This window comes from Tenrec ecaudatus, chromosome 14 (genome assembly GCF_050624435.1).
Source record: "Tenrec ecaudatus isolate mTenEca1 chromosome 14, mTenEca1.hap1, whole genome shotgun sequence".
Classification (NCBI taxonomy): Eukaryota; Metazoa; Chordata; class Mammalia; order Afrosoricida; family Tenrecidae; genus Tenrec; species Tenrec ecaudatus.
The window spans coordinates 11899607-11923624 of record NC_134543.1 but is presented as its reverse complement, the minus strand read 5'-3'; the positions used below and the strand labels follow the sequence as shown (position 1 = coordinate 11923624).

The 24018-nt window shown below is 49.3% G+C and overlaps 1 protein-coding gene across 3 annotated transcripts in view; it reads right to left on the bottom strand.

Annotated features, from left to right (window-relative positions):
- The window catches only part of TRIP11 (thyroid hormone receptor interactor 11), a 69640-nt gene that overhangs the window by 33131 nt on the left and 12491 nt on the right, over positions 1–24018 (bottom strand). For 2 of the 3 annotated variants that reach the window (XR_012779734.1, XM_075531696.1), the window contains exons 4-14: positions 22319–22597; positions 19617–19685; positions 17951–18116; positions 16982–17347; positions 13614–13654; positions 13101–13187; positions 11441–11653; positions 7844–10873; positions 4669–4809; positions 3487–3680; positions 368–531 (exon numbers count right to left, since the gene is read on the bottom strand). Coding sequence is in view for 2 of the 3 variants with exons in the window: in XM_075531696.1 (XP_075387811.1) it covers positions 368–531; positions 3487–3680; positions 4669–4809; positions 7844–10873; positions 11441–11653; positions 13101–13187; positions 13614–13654; positions 16982–17347; positions 17951–18116; positions 19617–19685; positions 22319–22597 (4750 nt within the window). In the remaining variant the exon portion in view is untranslated. The remainder of the gene's footprint in view (positions 1–367; positions 532–3486; positions 3681–4668; positions 4810–7843; positions 10874–11440; positions 11654–13100; positions 13188–13613; positions 13655–16981; positions 17348–17950; positions 18117–19616; positions 19686–22318; positions 22598–24018) is intronic. The other variant, XM_075531697.1, reaches the window with a different exon arrangement.

Below are 24018 nucleotides of genomic sequence, written 5' to 3'. Positions count from 1 at the left end.
AGTACATCATACTTCGAAGGCCTAAACACTGTGTGTGTGGGGGGGGGGGGGGAGGGTTTGAACTTCCGACCAATCTGCCCAAGACAAATCATCTTTTCGAGTGTGCCATCCCCCCACCCTTGTATTCACCACCTTATCATTTGATCACTCTTTCCCACTTTATTGATTTACTTCCCCAACTCTTCTAGTCACTGGTAATAACAGGAGTCTACAGCCAAGTTCCAAGTATTACAGGTGCTTTCTGTTCTGGAATCTAAAAGAACTTCTCAATGGCTCCTTGCCTTTCCCCACTTCCCACAGGTGCCTTTCAAAGCTTGCCCGAAGCACTCTGAGAGAGGACGCCTTCCCAGCTCCGCTCGCTGCTTACCCTGCTGGAAATGCTCGAGCACCATCTGTAGGTTGCCCAGGGACAGAGCGTACTGCTTCACTTGCTCCTGGGAGACCGAGAGCTGCAGGGCCACTTCATCCCTCTGCTTGGAGACCATGTTCAGCTGCTCCTGCAGAGACTCCACCTGCACACTCGCTTGATGGCTTCAAATGAAACGAAGGCAAAGTCACATGGGCCTCTGTCGATCTACCTGACCAAGAGGAAACCGTGTCCCTACATGTTTCTGCCCCGCTCTGGAGTCGGAGTCCCCCAGAGTCAGAGGGGTCCTGAAGAGCTGCTCTCATCTCTGTGATCCCTTTGAAAAATGATTCCAGTTGTCCTTTTGGGAAAAGTGACTTTGAACAAATGACATAAATTTAAAGACCAAGCGTTAGACTAAGTAAAAGAAAAAAGTGACAAATGTCGTACTTTTGTGATTCTGGACTAAAGCTCCCCAAATATAACGTAGCACTGTAATTTGTAATTTACAAGGGCTCATGATGGTCATTTTGATGAGCTGCCACCTCAACGACTAACTCAACGACGGCCTCTTCCTTGTGCCCCTACAATCCGGGGCGCTCACGACTTTGCACAGGCCAGCCCGCAGCTGGGCAGCTGGGCTGTTTTAGTCATGCTCGTTTACTATCACCTTCCCCTCTGCCTCCAGTACCTACAGCAAACCCCTCCCTGCCCCAAATGGAGCTCCCTAAGGCACAGACAGCGCCTCTCCACACTCATCCCTGATGCAAAACTACACACAATGCACGGCAACAGTCGTCCGGGGTTTTTAATATCCAGTGACTTCTCAAGAGCAGCCCACTGAAGTCCATGAAGAGCCAGTGCACTGGTTACGTGTCATGCTGCTAAGCACAAGGGCAGCAGTTCGCACCCAGCAGCCACTCGGTGGGCGAAAGGCCAGACTTGCTACTCCTGTACAGAGTGACCGCCTTGGAGACGCACGGGGCAGTTCTGCTCTGTCCGGCGGGGTGGCTGAAAGTTGGAATCCACTCTATGGCAGTGAGTTGAGTTTTTCCTGAAGAGACCTTACCCAATAGCGCCCTCTGGTGGGAAGAAAATGAGCTGATCATTGGGAGGGCTGGACTCTACCCCCAAATGTACCCTGGACTTGATTCAACTTTGCTCAAAGGGTGATTATGAAACTGAAATGAGGTGTGACCACATTCAAAAAGTTAATAAGTACCAGGTGTCACTACTGTTAAGTAAAGGTTCCAAATACCATAATCTGGTTTGCAGATTTGAGCTATTCATCCAACAAAGTTACTGAGAGCTTCTTTAAACTATCTGTAAGAAGATACGTGTGGTGGCAGGGGTACACCGTGAAGGCAGTTGCCCTGACCCCAAGGAACCTTACACTGACTGGGTGGGCGACGGCCGGAGACAAGTCACCGACTGCTGGAACCCTCCTGTCAAAGGCCAGAGCCCCACTCGGCAAAAGGCCAAACCTGCAGACTTCCCCATTGGAGGAGTGGGGATGCTGGATCCAACACCTTCCTGCAGGACGCGGGATCTGAAGAAGGCCGGGCAAGTCGTGGGAGAGCTCTTTGGGTGCACGCCTACACTCCCAGCAGAACCCACTAGGAATGGAAATGGAAGAAGAAACTGAGCGAGGTTGCAGGATGGTGGGATGGAGGTGACCGTGCAAGTTAGGCTGAGGCAACAGAACCTGGGGCCGCTGCAAGAGGGGCCAGACCGGTGGTCGAGAAAAGGAGAAACCGGATCACAGCTGTACTTAACGTAGGTCGTTCTGGCAATTAAGAAGGCCCAATGAAAGAGGGCAGAGACTACAAACTACCCGCAGACAGCGGGGCCTGAAACGGAAGACTGAATGTGCCAGCCTGGGCTGTGGCCTTCCTGCCAAATGGGAAGCACACACGCAAATGAGCACGCCTTGTTCGACTTCCGGTTTTCAATGTCTTCCTCCAAAGACCTAAAGTACAATGCCCCACCTGCACCCCCGGCAAAGCGGGGAAAGGACCGCTCAGAAACACCCTCTGGAAAAGAACCTGCAATCTCTGCCTACCAGCAGAACCTCTCCCCTCCCCCTATGTCCCCCTCAGCATCCGTCACCCACAGGGAAAGATAAAGAAACAGCGTTCACTAGTTCCGGTTCTCAAAACGTACGTGGCACAAACAGTGTGATGTCAGTGCAGAAGTACACGCCTTGGGATGTCACGTCGGCACTCTGGGCAACTCTGAGCTGACAGTGTCAAATTAAGGATGGCAACGGCACCCAATGGAGCCACGCACGGCTCCTGCAGCAATCTAACTTCACACGCACCGACACACAGACAGACGGCTGGAAGACAAGCACAGCTCGCAGAGAGGATGGACAGGATGAGCTCGGATTTGCTTTTTAAGAACGATATACTGACACATGCGCACGCACGTCAAGGCACAAAAAGGCACAGGGATCCATTAATCTCTCGGGCAGCTGGCTCTCTGTGGGAAGCAGGAACTGTGGCCTTCTATGATTTTGGATGTCTGGTTTCCTTGAAGTTGAAAATATGATGTCTTCTGTTATAAGGAGGAAAGGAAGAGGAGGGTGGTGGTGGGGAGAGACACATTTTGTTGAGAGACCACTAATACAAAAGAAGAAAGCTGGTCATTCATGCGTCGTCCTGACTCCAGAGTGCATTCCCACCAGCCTAGTTCCTTTACTCCTCCCTCTCCGCCAAGCTCACCAAGTTCCGCCTTCGGCCACTGGGCTCAGAAGGAAACCACACGCACTGGCTCTGTGCGAGCCGGACAGAGCAGATTCACGCAGAATAAGAAGTCGCAGCTACTCCCGTGCTGGGGGGCAGTGACCCTCGCGCACGGGCTACACCCTGAGAGGTCTCGGGCTGGATCTAGGATGACTGCTAAGATTTGGGGAGGTTTGACTACTGCTCGATCTAGTTCAGAGTGACAACCCCAAGTGTCAGCCCCCCACACTGTGTGTGTGAGATGGTGGGCACGGTCTTCCCTCCTTCCTTCATCTGTAGCATGGCAACAATGGATCCAGTGAGGGCCAAATGAGCTAACAGGTAAAAAATGCTCACTGAGGTGGACATCCAAGAAGTCTTCGGTCAGAGAGAACGTGAAAACATGTCTAACGTTACCTTGCATTTTCCATGGCGCTAGATGAAGACAGGAGCTTCTCCTCCAGGTTGGTGACTTTCTTTCTTAGCCTCGCCTCGCGATCTTCTGCAGCCAAAGCTTCACGGGTGTAGGAATCTTCTGACTCTAAGAGATGGGTACGTAATCTCTCCAGCTCCTGGTTTAAGCGCATTTCCTTGTCCCGAAAACGCTGCGCCTAGGGAGAGGGGAGGGTTTGGTTTTTCTTCTACAAAACACTCATTTTCCACTTGCAAACCACTTTGCCAGCCAACCACCAAGGAAGCACAGGCACTGGATGCTAGGTTTGTGAACTGCAAGCTGTCTCCAAACAAGGCAAGGGCAATCCTCTTGAGATGGCCTTGAGCAGTGGTCTGGAGGTTTGTTTCTGGCAACTCTGGCCCTCATGGCTATCTGATCTCCCTCATGATCCACTTTACATTTGTTCTAGTTTTTAAATATATGTTCTGATTTCTTTTAGATTGAGGTGTTTGTGCTTTGTTTTGTTACTGTTTGGGGTTTAATGTGTTTCTGTCTATGAAATCCAGGAGAGGTCAATCTCCTGAGTCAATAACCGGGTTAATGGTTCCTTGGGGGAATGGTAGCGCAGGGGCAGGGGGGTGTGGGTGGGGAGCCAAGAACGAGGACAATGTTCTGGAAAGGTGGTGATGAGTGTCCAATTCTCTCTTTTTTACCCACTTTATTGGCACTTCACATGTCACACAATTCAAGAGTTCAACCATATCACGGCTCGTAAATCAATTTTAGAACATTGTCTCCCCCACCCCCACGGCTACATCACTATTACAGTGAGTTGTGTGATCACCGTCATTTCTAGGACTGTCCAGCTCTTCAAGGTGTGATTCAGCTGTTGAACCATGTGTGACTTATAAGCCAATAAAATGGTTTACAAAAAGAAAATGGATTCATACGAAAGGCTGTTCTCGGGATGGCGGCCCTCGAGTCCAGGGCATCTCATTTCCCCTTGCGAGTAGGGCATTTTTGTCTATTCAAGAAATGCCATCACTTTTACCTTTTTTGGCTTCTCACTTTTGAAAAGGGAACTATAACCCATCCTGAACAATCAAGATCCTGCTTCCTCGTATCCGAGAAGGACCAAGAAACACCCTTTTCATGCTAAGTGACAGTCTCCCGGTCCCTTGCTGGGGAGAGGGGCCATGGCCTACCTCGTTCTGCAGCACACTGTTCTCCATCTGCTTCTGCTTCAAGGCCAGCATGACTTGGTCCCGCTCCTGCTGAAACAGGACCGTCTTCTCCTGCAGTGACTTCACTGCATTCAAAAGCTGATTTAATTCCCCTGTCTTGCCCTTGTGGGGAGAAAGAACTTTAGCTTTAAAGAAAACGACCACGTGAAAAGGGCATTTTCTTCTTCAAAGCATTAAATTTAAAACAACGATCCACAGGGTGGTGTGTTCTGGCGCCCTCAGGGCGGCTAGGCGTCGGGGCCGGCGCGGCAGGCTCCGGACAGCTTGGCAAGGCCGCACACCCAAGGGAAGTCACAGTCCAGAGAAGACGACTAAACGTACTCCTGGGAGGGGGCCTGGGCCAGGAAAAGGCCACGTGATAAAAACCACAGGGCCCTGAGTCAAACACGAGCCGCCCTTGAGGACAATGTACCAGTGTGGGTTTGGTGCTCGTGCCCAGGGTCCCAGGGCAATGTAAAACGCTAGCAATTAGGAGAACTGGGCTTGAGGCGCGAGGGAACTCTCTTAGCTTTGCAACTTGCCTAGCAGTCTCCAATGATTCTAATACAACACATCTTAGAATTCTTTTACAGAGCCAGAAAGGAAAACAGTCTGATCCACTTTACCCTAACTTTGCCTACCACACACTTAGCCCCTAAAAGTGTGTGTGTTTTAACTGACCACAAGAAATCCACCATCAGGTCAGGGCTTCCCAAACCTTGGGGGGAAGAGAGGGGAGTGCCAGATCGACCTGGGGAGGCTGCAGAAGCATGCTCATCACATGCTTTCTCTTGGATCAGGGGCTCGATTGGCTGCTTACGATTTTCACTGCTAGCGGGGAGCCGAGTAACATTTGTTTCTGAAAAGGGGCTGGTAAGCCAAATACACGTGGGAGCTTGTGCTTAGCCCAAGTAGCAGTGCCAAGCAGAGGAGAAGGACCCGTTTAATATGCACTGCTCGTTTTAGGCGAACCTGCTGGCAGCAATGGAAAGTGCTAACTTGCTAGAATAACAGCCATTTGGTCCTGAAGGCACACCCGAGAGTAACGGCTATTTATTCCTGAATGCGCGCCAGGCAAGCACAGCATCAGAAAAAAAGGGACCCGTCGTTGAGAAAGTCAGGCCATGAGTTTAAGGTGACAGTGGAGTTCTAAATGGCACCAAAAGAGTATTAGGCTACTTTCAGCTAATTCTCTTCTCGACTTTAAACAGGTATTGTTTAACATGGATTTTTCATGTTTTAATGACTATATAGCACCTCCCCGCCCCCTTCTGTCCAGGACAAACCACTGAAACCAGAAGGTGAAACCATCTGCTCTTTTGAGTTCAACAGTGATCAAACCAAAGCACACCAAACTCCTGCTGTGGAGGTGGTGCTCTGAGAAGAGAGGTTTCTGAGGCTGTGCATCTGCATGGAAGTGGACGGCCCCATCGTTCTCCTGCAGAGCAACTGGTGGCTTTGAACCGCCAACTTTAGGTCAGCAGCCCAACACGTCACGCTATGCGCCACCAAAGCAATTCCTCTGGATCACGAAGCCAACCTTCTCCAAAGACTGAATATGCAAACCAACAAGGTGAAAATGCTTCCGTGCCAGGGCTGGAATAGGAGTCTCTGCGCAGCTTTGTGAAAGGAGCCCTGGTGGCTGCTAAAGCAAAAGGTTGGCGGTTCAAACCTAGCCAGGGATCGAACCGAACGCCAAACTCACAGCCATGCAGTTAATTCTCCCACGGAACAGAATCCTACAAACAGAACAGAACTGCCTCGTGGGTTTCTCTCTGGGGGCAGAAGGCCTCACCTTTCTCCCACGGAGTGGCTGGTAGGCTCCACGTGCTAACCTTGTGGCTAGCTGCCCAGGGCACACCCCACTACACTGCTAGGTGTCCTGGTGGTGCTGTGGGCTAAGCGTGGGAACTGCTAACAGCACGGCTGGTCATTCAAAACTATCAGTCTTTCTGCAGGAGAAAGAGGGGCCACTCAGACTCCCACACAGATTCACAGTCTCGGAGACCTTATCTCTGGTGGCAATGAGCCACAATCGACTCAATGGCAGTAGATCAGCACCAAGCAAGTCCTATGAGGCAGTTCTACTCTGCCACGGAGGCAACACGAGTGCCCAACAACCACGCAAAAAGCATGACTCATGGCAACACTTGGCAACGTCCATGTTGACTTTGAACTGGTGACTCGATGGCTTTTCCTTTTATCTTTGTTCCCTCTGTTTATGGAATAGAGCACCGCACGTAACAAGGGTGATCTCTGGTTCCTGAAACGTTTGCTTCTGTGCGTCTGTCTGTCTGTCTGTCTCTCTCTCTCTCTCTCTCTCTCACGCACTCGCGCGCCTGCTGGAAGATCACCATGTACAATGTATTGCTGACCGCGTGTCCCGGTCAAAGAAGTCCAGGCCACAGGGCTCGCCTTGACGCGTGCATCCCTGCACGTGCTCGCCCTGACTACCAGCTACTGAAACGCATCTAAAATTTGATGAAGTTGCAGCGTCTTATAACCCATTCCTTTTTTTAAGGAAAAAACCACTACTAAGCCCTCTTTTCCACTTAACAGGCTGTAAAAAGTTAGCCTAGTATAAAATTGGAGGCAGAGTCGATGTCCTGGGATGACGGAGCTGGCGAGGAAGACTGAGAGCACCGCAGACGGCCGATCTGACCTGGAATACGGCCGGAGGGCTCCTCAGTGCAACTCTGCGTCACGTTCTCTGGACATGCGGTCAGGAGAGACCAGTCCCTGGGGAAGGACATGGTGCTCGGTGAAGTGGAGGGAGGGGCAGCGAGAAAGAGGGAAGCCCTGGATGAGGTGGATCGACTCCCGTGGCTGCAGCCCTGGGCTCCCACAGAAGAACCACTGGGAGCAGTGCGCAGGACAGGTGGTGTTTCGCTCCGTCGTGCACAGGGCGGCTGTGAGCTGAAACCGCCTGGGTGGCCCCGAACAATCACCCTGGTGAAGTCACACTGCACATCCTCCTCTCATCCCGCTGAGCGCAAACTCCCTGATCCCTTAGGAAATGTGACTGAGAAGAGAATCGTACTGCCGCAAAACAAACACATGCCCATGCATAAGTTCCACCTGCGCATGTAAACAAGCAGCACGTTAGGGACCACTGGTCCCCCGCTCCGCCCGCCGCCCGCACGCGTCCAGGCCCTACCTGCTCTTTTTCTTTCAGCAGCTGTTCCAAAGCCAGCGCCTTCTCCTTCATCGTGTGGCTCTCAAACTCCTTTTCCCGCAGCATCATGGAAAACTTCGTGTTGGTCTCCTGCAGGGCCTGGTATTCCGTCTCCTTTCCCCGGGCCGCCTCGACCACGCGGTCGTTCTCCTCCTTCAGCTTCTGGAGGTCCATTTCCAAGATGAACGTTCTCTCCTTCAGGTTGGTGACCGCCTGCCGCAGCACTTCGTTCTCGCTGGCCTTGCTCGTGAAATCCTCCTTTAGCGAGAGGAACTGCTCGCTCTGGGTCTTGAGCAAGAGGTCTTTCTCCAAAAGCAGCTTCTGCAGGACAGCTTGCTGCTCCTGGATCTGCTTCATCTCCGAGCCAGTCTGCTCCTGTTCCAGGCGCCCTAGCTCAGAGGTGGCCGCCACGGAATCCGACAGCCTGTGGATGTTTTCCTGCAGCGTCCGAATGGTGGCATCCTTCTCCTGCAGCGATTTCCTGAGCTCTTCCAGCTCTCGATGGAGCAACTGAGAAGGCTCGCCCGGCTGCTCGGGCTTGCGTTCCCTCGGAGGATCTGCGAGCCAGGGAGCCGGGGAAGGCGCAGAGGCGAGCTGGGGCGAGATGACGTCCAGTTTTCCCAAGAGGAGGTCCTTGGTGTTGCAGAGCTGCCCGATGCTGTGCTGAACCTGGGCCAACTCCTGACCGAAATTTCGGAGCTTGGTTTCGCTCTGCTCGTAACTTCGGATCAGGCCAGTGTAGTCCACCTGCAGCTTGGAGTTATGGTCGCTGTCCACCGACACCTGTGCCTGGAGTTTGTGGAGCTCCTCCTGGAGCTGGGCTGACTCGTGCTGCATGTTCTGCACCGTGGTCATCACCTGCTGCTTCCACTCCTCCATCTTCTTCACCTGCTGCTTCAGTTTGTCGCGCTCCTGCAGGAGCTCCTCAAACTGGCTGCTGTTGACACTGCCGAGCGCGTCGTCGGCGCTGGACGTCTGCAGAACCGTCAGCAGCGTCTGGCACTTCTGACTGAGCGCATCTATTTCGATGTCTTTCTCGCGAATGATCCGCGAGAGATTCTGAACCGTCTCCTTGAACATCTCCTGGCTGCTGCTACTTTCCAGTCGGATGGACAGTTTTTGGTTTTCGCCTTGCAGGTTAACGAGGGCGGCTTCTTTGGCCGCTACGATGTCCATCAGCCGGTGGTACTCTGCTTTCAGACGGCTGTTTTCCCTGGTCTTCTCATTCAGCACGGCTACCATCTGCTCTCGCTCCATTGCGCAGGCCTGCAGCTGCTGCTGAAGGTACAGGGCGTCCTGCGTGCAGGCAGCCGCGGCGATCCTAGTGTGGAGAGCCTGTATCTCTGAATCTTTCTGCTGGATAATCTGGGTCAGTCTCCCCACCTCGTCTTTGGACAGCTGGTCAATCCGCCTGGTTAGCGAGATGTTCTTCTCATTCAGCAGCTTTATCTCCAACTCCCGCTCCTGGATGCCTTTCACCAGCCTTTCCGTCTCGGCCTTAGACAAGTCGTGCTTTTCACTCCCATTGTCCATATGCAGGGTCTGGACTTTGGTTTCGTGGAAAATGTCCGTGTTCTCTGTGCCAGGGTCCGGCCTGTCTCCGTGCAGCCGAGTTTGGATCTGCTCAATTGTCTTGTGCAAGGCCCGGATCTCCTCCTCCTTCTCTCTGCAGAGCTGGGTGTGGGTGGCGCTCATGTGCTCGTGCTGGGATTTAAACTCGTCCATTTCCTTCTTCTGCTCCTGCAAGGACTGGAGTAAGCGCATCTCGCTCTGGCTGTGGTCGTCCACTCTCTTTTGGTAGTGCTTTATTTCCCCCTCCAGGCTGTCCTTGAGGACACTGAGCCGGGACACCTCTGATTCCAGCTCGGCGAGCGCCTCCAGTGTCCTGGGCTCAGCCACAGGGGTCGCTCGGCTCTGCTGCTCCCGGAGCCGCTCCAGTTCTTCCTGCAGGTGATTGTTCTCCTCCTTCATGGAGGCAAGGCTTCGGTCTCTCTCCTCCACGGCCTGTCTTGAGATCTCACTTTTCCTTAAGGCGTGGGCATACTTATCTAATTCCTCCTGAAGAGCCGAACTTCTTCCTTCAAGCGTCTCGATCAACAGGGCTTTCTCCTTTACAAGCTGTGTCAGCTGCTGCCGTTCTTGTACACTAGAGGACAGGATGGCCTGCGCCTCTCGATGCTTCGCATTCAGCTGTTCCATGCTCTTTTTCAGTTCTGCAATCTCAGCGTCTTTCTCTCGGCTGCGTTGGAGTACGTGCTCACGATCCAGCCGTAGAGCGGAACTGTCCAGGTTAGAAGCGGCTGACACCTCCATGGCTCGCTCGTACTTGTCTGCTTGTTCCAACAACCTCTCTTTAGCATGACACAACTCTGCTTCTAACTGTAGTTTTTCCGCCCTGAGAGCCTCAACAATACTGTCTTTCTCCAGCGAAATCTGACTCTTTCCAGCAAGAGATTCCTCCAACTGATGTCTGACATCTTCACACGCCAAGACCAACTTTTCATTTTCCATCTTGAGATCAAAAGCAGCTTTCTCTAAATTTTCATTGATCTGCTCCACTTCTGAAAGATGTTCCTTTAAGTGTCTAACTTCAGCTTCCCTTTCTTTGGCTAAATCATCCTTACCGTCGCTGTTCGAGTCCTGGCGAAGGGGCTGAGTTAACTCACTTCTCACTCTAGAAAGCTCCTTCTCATTCAGTCGTATCTGTTCCGTCAGTTCTAAGTTCTCCTCCTGGGTGTTTAAATGATCTCTTTGCAGCTTATTGAGTTGATCTATCAGATCTTCAACTTGACCCTCAAGCTTCTGTTTGGCTACATGTAAATCATGCAGGGTCTGTTCACTTTCAGTGAACTTCTCTTTTTGCAGCTTTAACTCTTTTGTGATGTGCACTTTATCATCTTCTAGTCGATGAACCTTCTCTTTTTCAGCATCTATATCTTGCTTTAGTTTACTAATCATGTGATCCCCTTCATTTTGCTGTTTGGAGAGTTGATCTTTCATTAAAATCATGTGCTGAAAAAAATTAATTTTAAAAAAGCTAAATTAATTTGCATGGTAGGAAATTTTATAAAATGGCAAGCATAATAAAATAATGATCCTTAGATAGCTCTGGTTCTTAAAATGATGCAATTTTAAAATCTCGATGCCTGTTATTCCATTAATAACATCTTTCAGCAAATCTATTTTATCATATTAAAGACATTATTAGTGAAGGTAAACAACATATAACCATCAATTATTGTCTGGTCTAAACTGAAGTTGGGTCAGCAAGCCACAACTCTGGGCCAAATCGGGTGTAGCTTGTATTCGCTAAGTGAAGTTTTAGAGGAACTCACTCATGCTCATTTGCCTACACGTCATCTTCAGCTCTTTTCACAATACAGTAGTCGAAAAGTTGCAATTGAACAAAGGCCTACAAAGCCTGAAATATTTATTCTCCAGCTCTTTAAGTGAGTTGTTCCCTAATCTCTGTGTCCAGAGAATCAATAAACCCAAGTAAGAATTAAGTCACACCCATCATTTATGCCAGTTAACCCGGCGTTCGGGGCCACCTTATCGTCTTTGCAGAGCGTCCGTTACCTTTGTAGCTTCCTGGTTCTGTCTGTCCAATTCCTCTAGTTCAGCCACCAGGATTTCCTTCTCATTAAGACTCTGGTTGAGTTCTTGTTCCTTCGCCTCCAAGTTATGTTTTAAATCATTTAGCTCTGAATCCAAACTCTTGTTTCTTGTAGCTGTACTTTTAATTTCTTCATAGTCACTGTTCAGTTTTAAAAGTGATATTTGAAGTTCTTCCTTAAAGAATGGAGAAAAAGCAACCCATACTGTAAATTGGAAGAGCCAGCTAGAGATGAACCAGATAGAGATATCTAAGTTGGGAATCTATTTTAAATGCTCTGGATTACAGGCATTACTAAGCAAAACCTCAACGATGTATGAAATTCTTTCGGCACATCACGGCTAGCCACAACTCGTCTTTCTATAGCTCTAGTCAGCCTGAGCTATGGAGCCACCACAGTAAACTCCAGCCAAGACGCAATGACCTGTAGACGCCTTCTAGCTCCAACTTCTTTCCACGAAACCCTTCCCACTGGAGAACCTTCCCTATCTAAAACCGGCACGGGGCGGGGGGAGGCAGAGGGGTTACCGGCCCAGTTAGAGAAAAGAATCACTGAGAGGGCAGAGTGCACTGAGAGACAACGCCGCGTAGAGGCAACAGGTGTAGAGGCAACCCAGTGAAGAGCGACTGCCGAGGGAGGTGGTCTTTTGGAAAAGCCACGGGACACATTGGTGTGCAATGTCTGGGAGACACAACTGGCATTCAGTGGGTCACAAGAGGGAGGGCAAGGATCTCACAATGCACAGGGCAGTCGACACAACGAGGACTTCTCCCGCCTAAAGGCCCTCTTTGAGAAGCACTGACATGCCAACGTGGAATGATGTTCAAGATAGAATGTTAAGGAAGGTATGAACAGTACGCCGATGCATGTGGTTTTTAAAAGCCACAGTTTACATATATGTACAGATCAGTCTGGAAGGACATTTAAGAAACTGGTCACAGGGAAGAGGCCAACTGATAACAGTATGAAAAATCTTGTACTCTTGTTTTTCCACCTGAAGTATCACTTTAAAAAAAAATCAAGAATTTCTATTGTGCCGCGATGCTGCTAACTTAGTAAATACCAGCTACAACGGTGTACTTAAGCACCTGCCTTCGCCATGGAATCACAGCCCCAGCTGCCACTGTGGTACAGACACAGGCCTACTCTCCACACAGCACTGTGCTGCAGCATCGTAGCTCATCTTTGCTACCAACCACACACACGACTCACGTTTCTAGCCCACGTTTCTCTCCCTGCCACCACTAAGAAGAAATCCTGTCTCCCACAGCAAGCACACAAATCCGGGTGGCAATGAGTAGCAGGAGCAGCTCCACTCCGAGCCTTCCAACCCACCTGTGTCTGTGGCTGCTGCCAGGCCCTCATCTGAAACCAAAACAGGGCCTTCCATGTCGCTGTTCTTTTCTATCTCTAAATGCCAGCTCTGGCCGGCCTCTCGGTCCCTGAACCTTTCCCAGGTTCTTTAGGCCAGATTAACAAGCCCCAGTGAGACCAGCGTTCTCCTCAGGACCCTCCACACGTCCTCAACAAGGAAGGCCTGGCCTTATTGATTTTATCGGCTGGGAGCTGCAATAAGCACACTGTTTTCTTTCTGCCCACCCTCCCTCCACCCCAGCACTCACCTTTTCTTGACTCAAGAATGAATTCTCCTTCTCTAAAGCTTGGACATGCTTCCGAAGCGCCACATGGTCTTCCGGGAGACTGGTGTCCTAGGAAAATGTGGAGCCGTTTACCACGAAGCTAGGTCAGCACCTACAGGTCTTCTTCGGGCTTTTTAAAGATCGAGTCAACATCGCAAGGCAGGCCACCTATGACCCACCAACTCATTTCACAGAGCTTAGGACTTCTTATCTTAGAAAAACTATAAAACGCACTTATAAAATAATCAGTACTCAGTAGGAAAAAGAACGTACCAGGCAAATACCTTCATTTTCCAATTACACAAATCTTCCTGATTGTGTCGATATATTATACAATGAGGAGGTTTGCAATTAGCTTATATGAAATTACTGGGATGAAAGGCCTAGGCAAACTCACATAAGCATAAAAATCAGCAACTGTGATGATATAGCTTTTATCATTATTTTTTAAGTAAACGAATGCAAAAGCTTCCTTCCATCTTTAACATGCTTTACCTGGTTTAAACTTCTCAGCCTCACTATTTCACTTTCAGCATCTGTAAAAACAAACAGAATTTATTTGCTATTGAAATCCTTGAAAACAATTTAAATACAAAGGGGCTTCAAAAAGTTCCTGGAAACATCAAGTTAAGTGATGAAAATGGGATTTTCCCACCAACGTTTTGAAGCCCCGCCATAGAAAAATTACTTATGTTAAAGTCGGAAATGCAATTCAATTACAATAAAATATATCTGTAAACATACACAATTAGCAAGAACTAATAATTCTGAGTGAAACATATTTTTACTATATTCTATCTTGACCGTGTCAAAGAAACCATAATAGGAAAGCAAGTTAATCATAAAATTAAACCCAGTTCTATAGAGCAGCATAACAGAATTGTAGGATGATTACTGAGTCATAAGAAAAATATACTAGCAACATTCTTCATGATAAGGTTACTAGTTCAGATGGCAAGAAATAGTAAAATGCTAAAAAAAAACAGAACCTGTGTATTTATAGTCAGATAATAATTCCTCAGTTTTCTAAGGTAATTTAGACATGACTACTGACAAAGCACTCACTCAATCTGGAATTAAGGGCAGATCCGCAACCAGAAGCTTCTGCAAGAGGAACATAAAACCAGCGCCAGTAGCTCACTCGCTCCATCCATTGCACAGCAATGGGGCCAGACACCCTCCCCTGAGCCACTTCTGACTCACTGCAGCCGTCAGGGCTGGGAAGACTGCCCCCTGTGGGCTTCCGACACCGTAACGCTTTTACCAGAGTAGAAAGACTCCGCGTTCTCTCTAAGGGTGGCTGGTGGATTCAACCTGCTGACCTCTTGTTTTAAAGCCCAGCACGTTAACCACTACAGCCCCCGGGCCCCTCACAGTCACTGAGGGATGTTAGCTGACATTCAACCTGACACCAGGTGCGAGTGACAAGATGGAAAAACACAGTCCATGCGCTCAAGGAGCTACAACTGCCGGGGACAGACAGACGGGAGCACACGATGCCTATACAGTGTGATCCAGGGGCACAAGGTGCTGGAAGGCTCCCAACAGGAAGCATCTACTGTCAACCATGGAGGGTTATGTGGACTGGGGAGATGGCAGTGCTAGGCACCTGCAAGTAGAAGCAACGTCCTAGCTGAATCTTCTAATGCTAAGAGTGAGCTGGAAGGAGAAACACACTCCACACCAAGCTAAGGCAAGGGGGCTGCTTTAACTCAAACTCCCTGTCATCAAGCTGATTCCAGCTGACAGTGACCCTACAGGAGCGGGTAGAACGGCCCCTGTCGGTTTTTGAGTCTGTAACTCTTCACAGGGGTAGGAAGCCTCATCGTTCCCACCTCAGGGTGGTTTCGAACTGATCTTACTGTTAGCAGCCCAACTCGTAACCACTATGCCAGTGGAGCAGCAAAAAGCTCCATGTGACTGACTAAAGCTTAGAATGTTAGGGCAGCGGAAGAGCTGAAACTGAATACAGACAGGGGTCAGATCACGAAGGACATCCAATACCCAACTGGGAGCTTAGACTTTGTTTCTTGACTTCTCAGGGATCCACAGACATACTACACAGGGGAGTGAGTACTTTACTTTGCATTCTGGCTGTGTGGTGAGGAATATGAATTGAAGGAGGAATCAAGGAAACCAGAGAACCACACCACCTAACATGTGTATGCTGTATGCCAGACACTGTTCTTCAGAGATCTCTGCAGCTCCCACTGCCATCAATCGACTATACTCAGAGACCCTCCAGGGCAAAGCAGACCAACCCTGTAGGTTCTCCAACGACCACACCCTTCTTCCACACACCAGCTGAAGGTTTGAATGGACAACCTTTTAGTTCACAGCTGATCATTTAATCAGTGTAGCACTGGCTCTCTTGACTCTGCAGCTGATAATTCCTATAATCCTCATTACAACAGCAAGGAAGACAGCAGAAGTACCCCGATCTTATAGAGGAGAAACCACAGAGATGGTGACTAATTTACCCACGAACAACCAAGAGTGATGGCGTGGGATTCCAATCCACTCGTGTTCATAACCACTGTGCTAGACTGCTCCATTCAGAGATCTGTAGTCATCTAGGCAAAACAGAAGTGATGAGGGGCCAAAATAATTCAGTAGCGAAAGAAATAAGGGGTGGGGGTGGGGTGGGGTAGGAAGGACTAGGGCAGCAGGTTGATGTTTAACAAATGAATATACAGGCATCACCCAATACACAAACAAGCAATGCTTCCTATTTAAAGGAGAGCTGTGATTGAAGCCAAGTGAGAAAGCCATCGTAAACTCACCCAACCCACCCCCTCCTTTCCCCCTTGGCCTGCCTGACACCTCCTGGGACCAAGGCACCTACCTATAAGAAACTAAAAAAGCTAAGAGAACACCTGTGAGAAGCGACAGAGGTAGCACCTACAGGCCTTGCAGGTGGCTTGTGGCTAGCTGTCTGGAGTGGCTGGTACATGCCACCAATCATCAGGTGTGGGAGGGAGAAGAGGGGAGGAGGGGGCGAGGAGGAGAAGTAAAAGGAGGAGGGAGGGGGGTGTAGGTGGTGGAGGAGGAGGAAGCGGAGATGTGACATCTCCCAGAGCACCACTCTAGCTTGGACAGCCATATGATGCAAAGTTCAGGAGCTCACAGTCAAACTCCTAGCGGTGGGGCATGCGTACAGGGAAGGCAGGGGGAGGCTGGACCCCTCCAGAACTATGGTGAGTGAGTACATATTGAGAGCTGATAAGGTGAGATGATAAAGCATGATACAAAATGGGCCTCTTCACCTGAAGGGCTTCTGGGTGTTCTGCAGGAGCCGCACCGTGCTCCTGGTGCAGCCCGGAAGGCTGGTGCAGTGCACTAAATGCCATCTGGTGCATGGACAATGGTGACTGTCCACGGCTCTGCTCACTCAGGACATGGCTGACACAGGCGAGACGTTTCCAAAGACAACAGACTATTAAGAAGGTTCCACTCGCCACCTGGCAGGCCAGGCCCCGGTGAGCCACTGGAAGTGTGCCCAGCGCTACACAGATGACCAGAAACAGAACCACGCCTCCGCCCCCAAAATGTGCAGGTATACACACTTGACTCGAAGCCCACCCGGCCTCCTGAATCAGTGGGCACCACGCACACACGTGAAGGATGAGGAAAGGAAGTGGAGACACCTAGCCAACGTTTAACCCTCGTTAGTGGAAAATGCCGAGTGACGACTTCCTGCTGACTGTGGCGCTGACTGTACACAATGCTACTCAAACCCCAGCCGTCTCCGTGAACACTCTCATTTCCGTCAAGCGTTTCTTTCACATGCTCTTCTGCCTCTACCAACAGCTAGTCCTCATGAGACACCACTCTGGAAAATGTTAGGTGCAAACATTGTATACCAGACAGTGCTTGCCGCAGTCTCAGCACATCTTCTTCCACTGAGGAGCTCTGCGGGGGGACTCTCCCCTTTCCTGTGCCCGTGTCACTCTGCTCCGTCACAGCAGCCTGCAGGTTACCACACTCCCGTTTTAAGCGCTCACACTCTTCCATGATCTGTCTCTTTTCCACACTCAACCGCTCTTGCTCTTGCCTCAAAGCATCTCGGTCATTTTCCGCAGACGACAACTTTTGGCTTATGTCTTTCACACTATTCACAAGTTCCTCCACTTTTTGGGTGGACTCTACTTTTTCGGTTTGTAGAACCTGAATTGTCTTCTGCAACTCATGAACTTTAGAAGGATCGGTTACTCCAACTCCGGAGCCGCCTACAAAACAAGCACAGAATCCAGGACATCAAATGTCTAGTCCAAGGCACAGACCACATGCTATGCACCCAAGGGAGTTAACAGACTTCAGACCGGGAAGAGCTTAGGAAGCAAAGTTAAGTTGAATTACTGCCACGTACCAACACCCGTTCTGACCTCGGCGCGTCAGAGAAGATGCGCGTTCTGCAGGGTTCTCAAAGGCGGAGTGATTCAGACCAGACCGCCAGGCAGCCTGTCTTCCAAGGCATCTGGGTAGACTTAATCCTCCAGCCTTTTGGGTCAGCCCTCAAGTGTATTCACCACGTCCACCACCCATGCAGGACCGCCTAGCAAAATACACATCTTACAGTCCAAGGGTGGGGAAGATACTATTTGAATCAGCTACTAACAAGCCTATGTGCTTGAATTGGAAACCAAGGGAAAACACCTTGAATAATTTCTTGCTAAACTGTCAACATTTCACATTGTAAAGAAATGGACGCATTACTACTGCGTACAGCAAAGACAGAAAGACTTTGCAACAGCGGGGGCCATTGCCCGTGGGGCGGCTTAGCGGGCCGGTCTATCAGGTGCTTATGAAGGCCTGGAATCAGAGTTAAGGACCTGGCTGCAGCAGGTGCTCCAGCTCTTCGATCCGTTCTTCATAATCGCTCAACTCCTCTCGATGCCGGCGCGTAATTTCGGTCAGCTTCTGTTGATGTGCATTCTGCAGCACTGACATCTCATGCTGATGGACATCAAGAGCCTGGCTTTGGCTCAGTTTAAGTTCCTAAACAAACAGACCCATCCAGTTAGCCGTGAGGATGACAGGAGAATGTGCCCGGCTAGTTACAGCGGAGGAGTGCCAAAGCGCCTGCGATGAGAAAGCGCTGGGACCACGCCACAGCTGCAAGCACGGCAACGCAGGCCCCCAATTCGGAGAGCTCTCGGGGACTCGACCTTGTCCTCTCTCGAGCTTTCAAAGCAGTTGTTCTACAGTTCATGAGGGGACATTCCATGACACAATTGAGATGAGCAAAAAATAAAATCATCCTTTTTGCTTAGTCTGTGCCAGGAGATGACCCTCCTCCTAACGACGGACTTCGCCAACACCGGTGTCCACCCCTGGCACCTGCACCTGTTGTCTTACTGCTCCTACCCTAACTCCCGGCGGCTCTCCCGCCCACCAGCACGATGGGTCTCCCACAGGGAACAACCAAGATGCTCTGCCACCCAAGACATGAACGCCGCCAACCTCTCAGAAACCTGGGCTGCGAGCTGGGCTGGACAGAGCACCATGACACTGATACCTGCAGACAGCTCACTGGGTCCTGCTACGTCTTTCCTGACGATATGCCCACCCTGATCTTCCTAAGACCAGCTTGTTCAACTCCTCCCTCAGGGCTGGGGCCACCCTGGGCCCTGCCATTGGATCCTCTTTTACTTTCCTTAGCCAAACTTGGTTTCTATTGCTTACGACCAAGCAGCTACGCTAGAAATTAGCTTGTCCCTCTGGAGGAGAGAAATCAAGTTACTCTTTACGAACATGTCAGGTTCTGAGCCATGAGTCTTGGGCCCCATCCTTAAAACCACCCTTTAGTGTCGGCAGCATGACGGTCTGTCTATGACTTGACTGATGAAAACTTGGAAGGCTGGAAAGATGGGCGCCATTGGCCCAAAGGATTACAGTTAGTAACCGGAAGAGCCAGGATTCAAACACAGGTCTGATGACTGTAGAACCCACCCTAGCCTGGTCACAATACTAAACCTGAGGGCAAAAACGCGGTACCTGGCAGTAGGTCACAATTCACTGCAAACAATGAGCTACAGAGACTTTTCTTGAGTAGAATAGTGGCTGGTACAAACTAGCAAGTTTCTACCACGAAGGGGGAATGCTTATTTACCATGCGCAATCCTGGCAGTCTATTTTCTGACAGTCCTTTTCAGTCCTGAACCTCAAAACTTCAGCAACGCTGAGATTCCGAGTTTAGTAAAGAGAGTTCTATGAGAGAAGTAGAGACTTAGGAAATATAAACTACCTAATAAGCAAATGCTCAAAACCAAACAATGTTGGAAAGAGGTTGTAAACCTCTTTTTTATAAACCTAACTTGCCATAAGAACAAAGAAAATGCTAAACAGTGAAAAAGAACTAAGTGACTGAATCTATATGATTATTTTAATCATGGAACCTTTAGCTAACACAGGTTTGTTTTTAATAAGCAGCTGTGGCTGTCCAGTTGCCAGTTTATGTCAAGAGCCCGACTGCCAGCTCCCAACTCTCCACTTTACCTGGATGATGCTCTGCAGTTCGCAGACTTCGCTTTGGTCGGCGCTATTTGCTCCTTGTGCTTTCGTCGTCTAGATCAGAAAAAAAATGCAGAAAATAATTATATTGATTTTCTTGGAAGCTAGGAAGTCACAAATTCTCTCCCCCCCTTTTTTTTTTTTGAGAGGAAAAAAATACCTCCTAGTTCCCCAACAGATTCTGGCTAATTAATACCACTTTTTAATGTATCTAATGTATCTAATCCCAAGTGCGTGGCACACAGTAATAACCAAAGAGAAAAAACCCATGCACACAGACTATTTTTTAGCTGAACAAGATGTACATTTAATGATAATCTGAGCAGCTTTCTAAAAGAAAATTTCTACAATGGAAAGTTAAGCAACCTTAAAAGCAACTCAGTAAAAATCTTTTCCTTAAATGACTTTATTCAGAAAAGCTCTACACCAATAAAGGAAAAATTTCTCTTTTGATGGTAAAATCAAAGAAGGCTTGGATTCTTTCCTTGTTATTCAAGGCTGCACATTGTTCATCGATCTTTATTGACATTGATTAAAAACCCAAAATCCCACCCACTAGAGTGGATTCTAAGTCCTGGTGCCCGTCTCGGGGGCTGCCTCACAGTCTGTCAGGCTGCACCTCTTTACAGAAGCAGACAGCCGCTTCTCCCTCGCACAGGGCCCACAGCGGGTCCAACCACTGCCGGAGAGCAGCTGAGCATTTAAGCACGGCACTCCCAGGGGCTGTGCCTGAACTGAAAGCTGCCCCTCAACTGGAGAAGGGACTCAGGAAAATGGAAAGCATTCCGGATTTTGAGTCCAAAGATGTGGATTCAAATCATCACCTCGTCTCGACAAGGGGCTACCTTATTTGCCAAAGAGCAACATGTATTGAGAAAGTGCACAGAGAAGCGTTTTGTGAGGTGCAGTACAGACACTGATCTTCATGATCCCTTGCCAGAACCTGACATTCCACGAGCAGTAGGAATAAAGCCTTTGTTACCTTTACATCCCGGCCAGGCCTGTCACCTACCAGTCACTCAACATCAGCGGACATGAATGGACCCAGAAACCCATCTCTACCCTGTGAAACCTCCCTCCGTGCAAGGAGTTAAAATGTGCCTCTCAGAGTAGCAGAGTCCCCAGGACACTTATCTGAAGGTAACTCCCAGGAAATTAAAGCCAGCTACTGAATAAAACACCCGGAGGACAGGGTCGGACATGGACAGTAGACGCAAGCGCCTGCATGCACGCATGTGCGTGGGCGCACACACGCAGCGTTTAAGAGCGCTAACTGCTTGAAGGTCAACTTGGAAGAGGTCGGCTCCTCTCTAGGCGTACTTTGGGTGTTGCTAACATCTAGAGAGACCATTTTAATGGGGTTGGGTATTTGCTTTTGCTTCCCTGAGAACCACATTCACAGAAAGAAATACATAGGGCTTTAAAGTTTGTAGAAAAACTGTAGTAAGAAGATCATGGAAGTTTCCCATGAACTTTTGGAAGCCCCCTCTTGCTATCTTATGTTTTGTTTTTTCCCTCCATTGATAATATTCTATCCAAGGCAACAATGTTCATTGTTCATTCAAGGTTATTTGGGCCTTAAGTCTACTGTGAACCTCAATCATCTATAAACTCTGGTAACACCAAAAGGGGTCCTTGGATCCAAGATACAAGCATTAGAATAGGAAGGCATAGAAAACAGTAAGAAACCGTTCACCGTATTCTAGAACACTAAGTACTAGATGGTCAGTTTACTTGGGGGCAGCTTGATGGGAGCCAAGAACCTCCTCACCCTGGTGTTCCTGGACGAGCCACGGGGACCCCCGGGCACGACACTGGTGCAACCAGACCAATACCACCATGACCCTTGAATCCCAGGCTTACCCATTTTTCTTTCTTCCAAGGGTGGGGGAGGGAGAACCAAAAAAGAGCAAGGTTCTGTTGCTTTAAAATTGTTTGAAATTCCTCCCAAATATCAGCATACTTTGTTCTCTAAGTCCTCCCTTAATTGGGCTTCACAAACGCTGCGATTTTTTTATAAATCAAAGGTCAGTGGCAACTCTGTGCTGAGTGAAAATCGGTACCATCTTCCCCACAGCAAGTGCTGTGTCCTTACGTGGTCAGCCTTACTGTAGCTCAATTTGTCTCAAAATGTGATTGCACCTGAATGGACTATGCCAGCCGCCAACTGAGGCAATCTTCCAACTCATACGACCCTACGGAGCAGAGTTGAATTATTCTACAAGGTTTCTGAGAGTGTAAATCTTTACTAACGTAGATAGTCTCATTTTTCTTCTGAGAAGTGAACAGTGGATTTGAACTACTGATCTTGATTTTTAGCAGCCCAACACTGCACCAACCCAGGATACAACCAGGGCTATGGTATTGCGTCAGCATAATTTTTCTCCGCACTGGGAAACCAAAATACCGCATGATATACTTTGGAGCAATATTCACTTTTTATGGCAGGAAACTGGGCCGGAACTCGCCATCTCTCTGGGGTCTGCCTGCATTGTACGGGAGTGAAAACAGAGGCCTAGAAAGTGAGACGAGCTGACCAAAACCACTCAGAAAGCCACGGTCAGAACTAGAAATAGGATACAGGTTGCCTAGTCCCCACTCCAGGTTCTCCCCAACATCACAAGCTAATATTGTGCCACACACCAACGTTTTCCTCATTTTCCAAAACTCATGAAAATCGTACCTACCTGAGCAATCCGTCTCCAGTGGCCAACTTCCGATTCCAGTCTGGAGACTTCATTAGACAATCTGTTTATTTCCTGTTGGGATGAGATTACGTCGCCAAAGTCCATATCATCGCCATGGAAAGCCGAGGGGTGATGGCTGACATCGTAAGCAAAGGCAGGCGACGTGGTAGTTGAAGGTCCCCCGGCAACGCCTGCAGGTGCCAACTGGGTGGCCGACTGCAGTTTCTGCACCTGGTCCTGCAGTGCAAGCTGCCTCGCTTTCAGATGGCTGATTTCTACCTGTGTTAACAATTCAGGCTTTAGAGCAGGGACTTTTGCACCATCATAAGTTGTAATTATTTCAGATCACTCCGTTACAGTACTGAGTCCAAGTCTCCAGCAGCAAGGCCCTAACCATCCGATTCTTCTCTAAAACACAAATCTGCTTGCCAGAGTTAGAGCTCAATGTTTCAAATGTTCTGGAGGCCAGGATTCATCCATAAGTGGACAAAAGCAAAAGGACTCTCAGGGAAACAGGTGGTAGCGACGCTTTAGTGATGACCCTATGTCCGACGAAGGCTGGTGTCGGTCTATGCGTTAAAAGCTCGGCCCTCCTGTCTCCTATCAGAAGAGGCGCCTCCCACTCAAGTCACTGCCATGAGCTGCTTCCGACTTCTAGGGGCCTAGCAGAAGCGGCCTGATGATGGAAGTGATTATGGCTGATTGAGGTTGTAAACGCTCCAGGAATCTGAGGCAGCCTAGTGTGTGTAGCACAGCTGTGGGAAGGCTTTGACTATTAACGCAATGCTACTACGTAAGACAGCACAGCGAGTCTATGCTTATTAGCCTGTGAGACGAACAAGGAAAGCCTTAGGCGAGAGCTCCACTTTAGCGTTGGCTGAGGAGGACCAGTCAACCTGAGCCTATTCAGAGAGAGAACCGTATAAACACTGAGACCCTGAGCAGAGTCCTGTCAGAGTCAGTGCTGACCCACAGCGACCCCCCGTGGGTTTCCGAGACTGTCACTGTTTCAGGAGGAGAAACCCAGTCTTCCTCCCACGGAGCTGCTGCTGGTTTCAAACCACCCACCCTGCGCATCGCAGGCCAATGAGGAGCCACCACGCCACCAGGGTTCCTGCGTTTTGACAGGAAGCCAGCAATATCAAGTCATGGTCCAAAGGAAGCTATCAACACAGAACCTGCCGGACTGCTTCATCCACTCCTAGTGAAAGATGACTCACATCATGAGGAAGCTGGAGAACCCGGACTGAGCTTGCTGGAAGGGACTCAACAGATCCACAAAGCACTTCTGCTACAAGTTAGGAAAATGTGATCCTGAAGAGGTAGCCAATGTAACAGTATCTTTTACATGGACAAATGGGACAGAAAGCAAGCAGGTCTTTCCTATTAGACTTAGCGCAGGGTACATCAGCCCACACATTTCCTCCTAGGCGATGTGAGTTGGACTGCATTTGGGGAATCTATCAGGATTGGAGGGCAGCAAGTGGAAGAAGAGAGCAGGTCTAGTGTGTAGTCAGCGGTTAGCTTCCACACTAGCAAAAAGTACGAAGTCCACTCGTACTGAAGTCACACACGGCCAGGAGCCGCGGCTATCACACAACAGGAAGTTCTTTACACAGTAACCCTTACGTCCACTTGTGGAGTTGTAGAGGTGCAGTGACACGGGTTCTATTAACAAAGAGCATTTCTAAAGTTCAAAG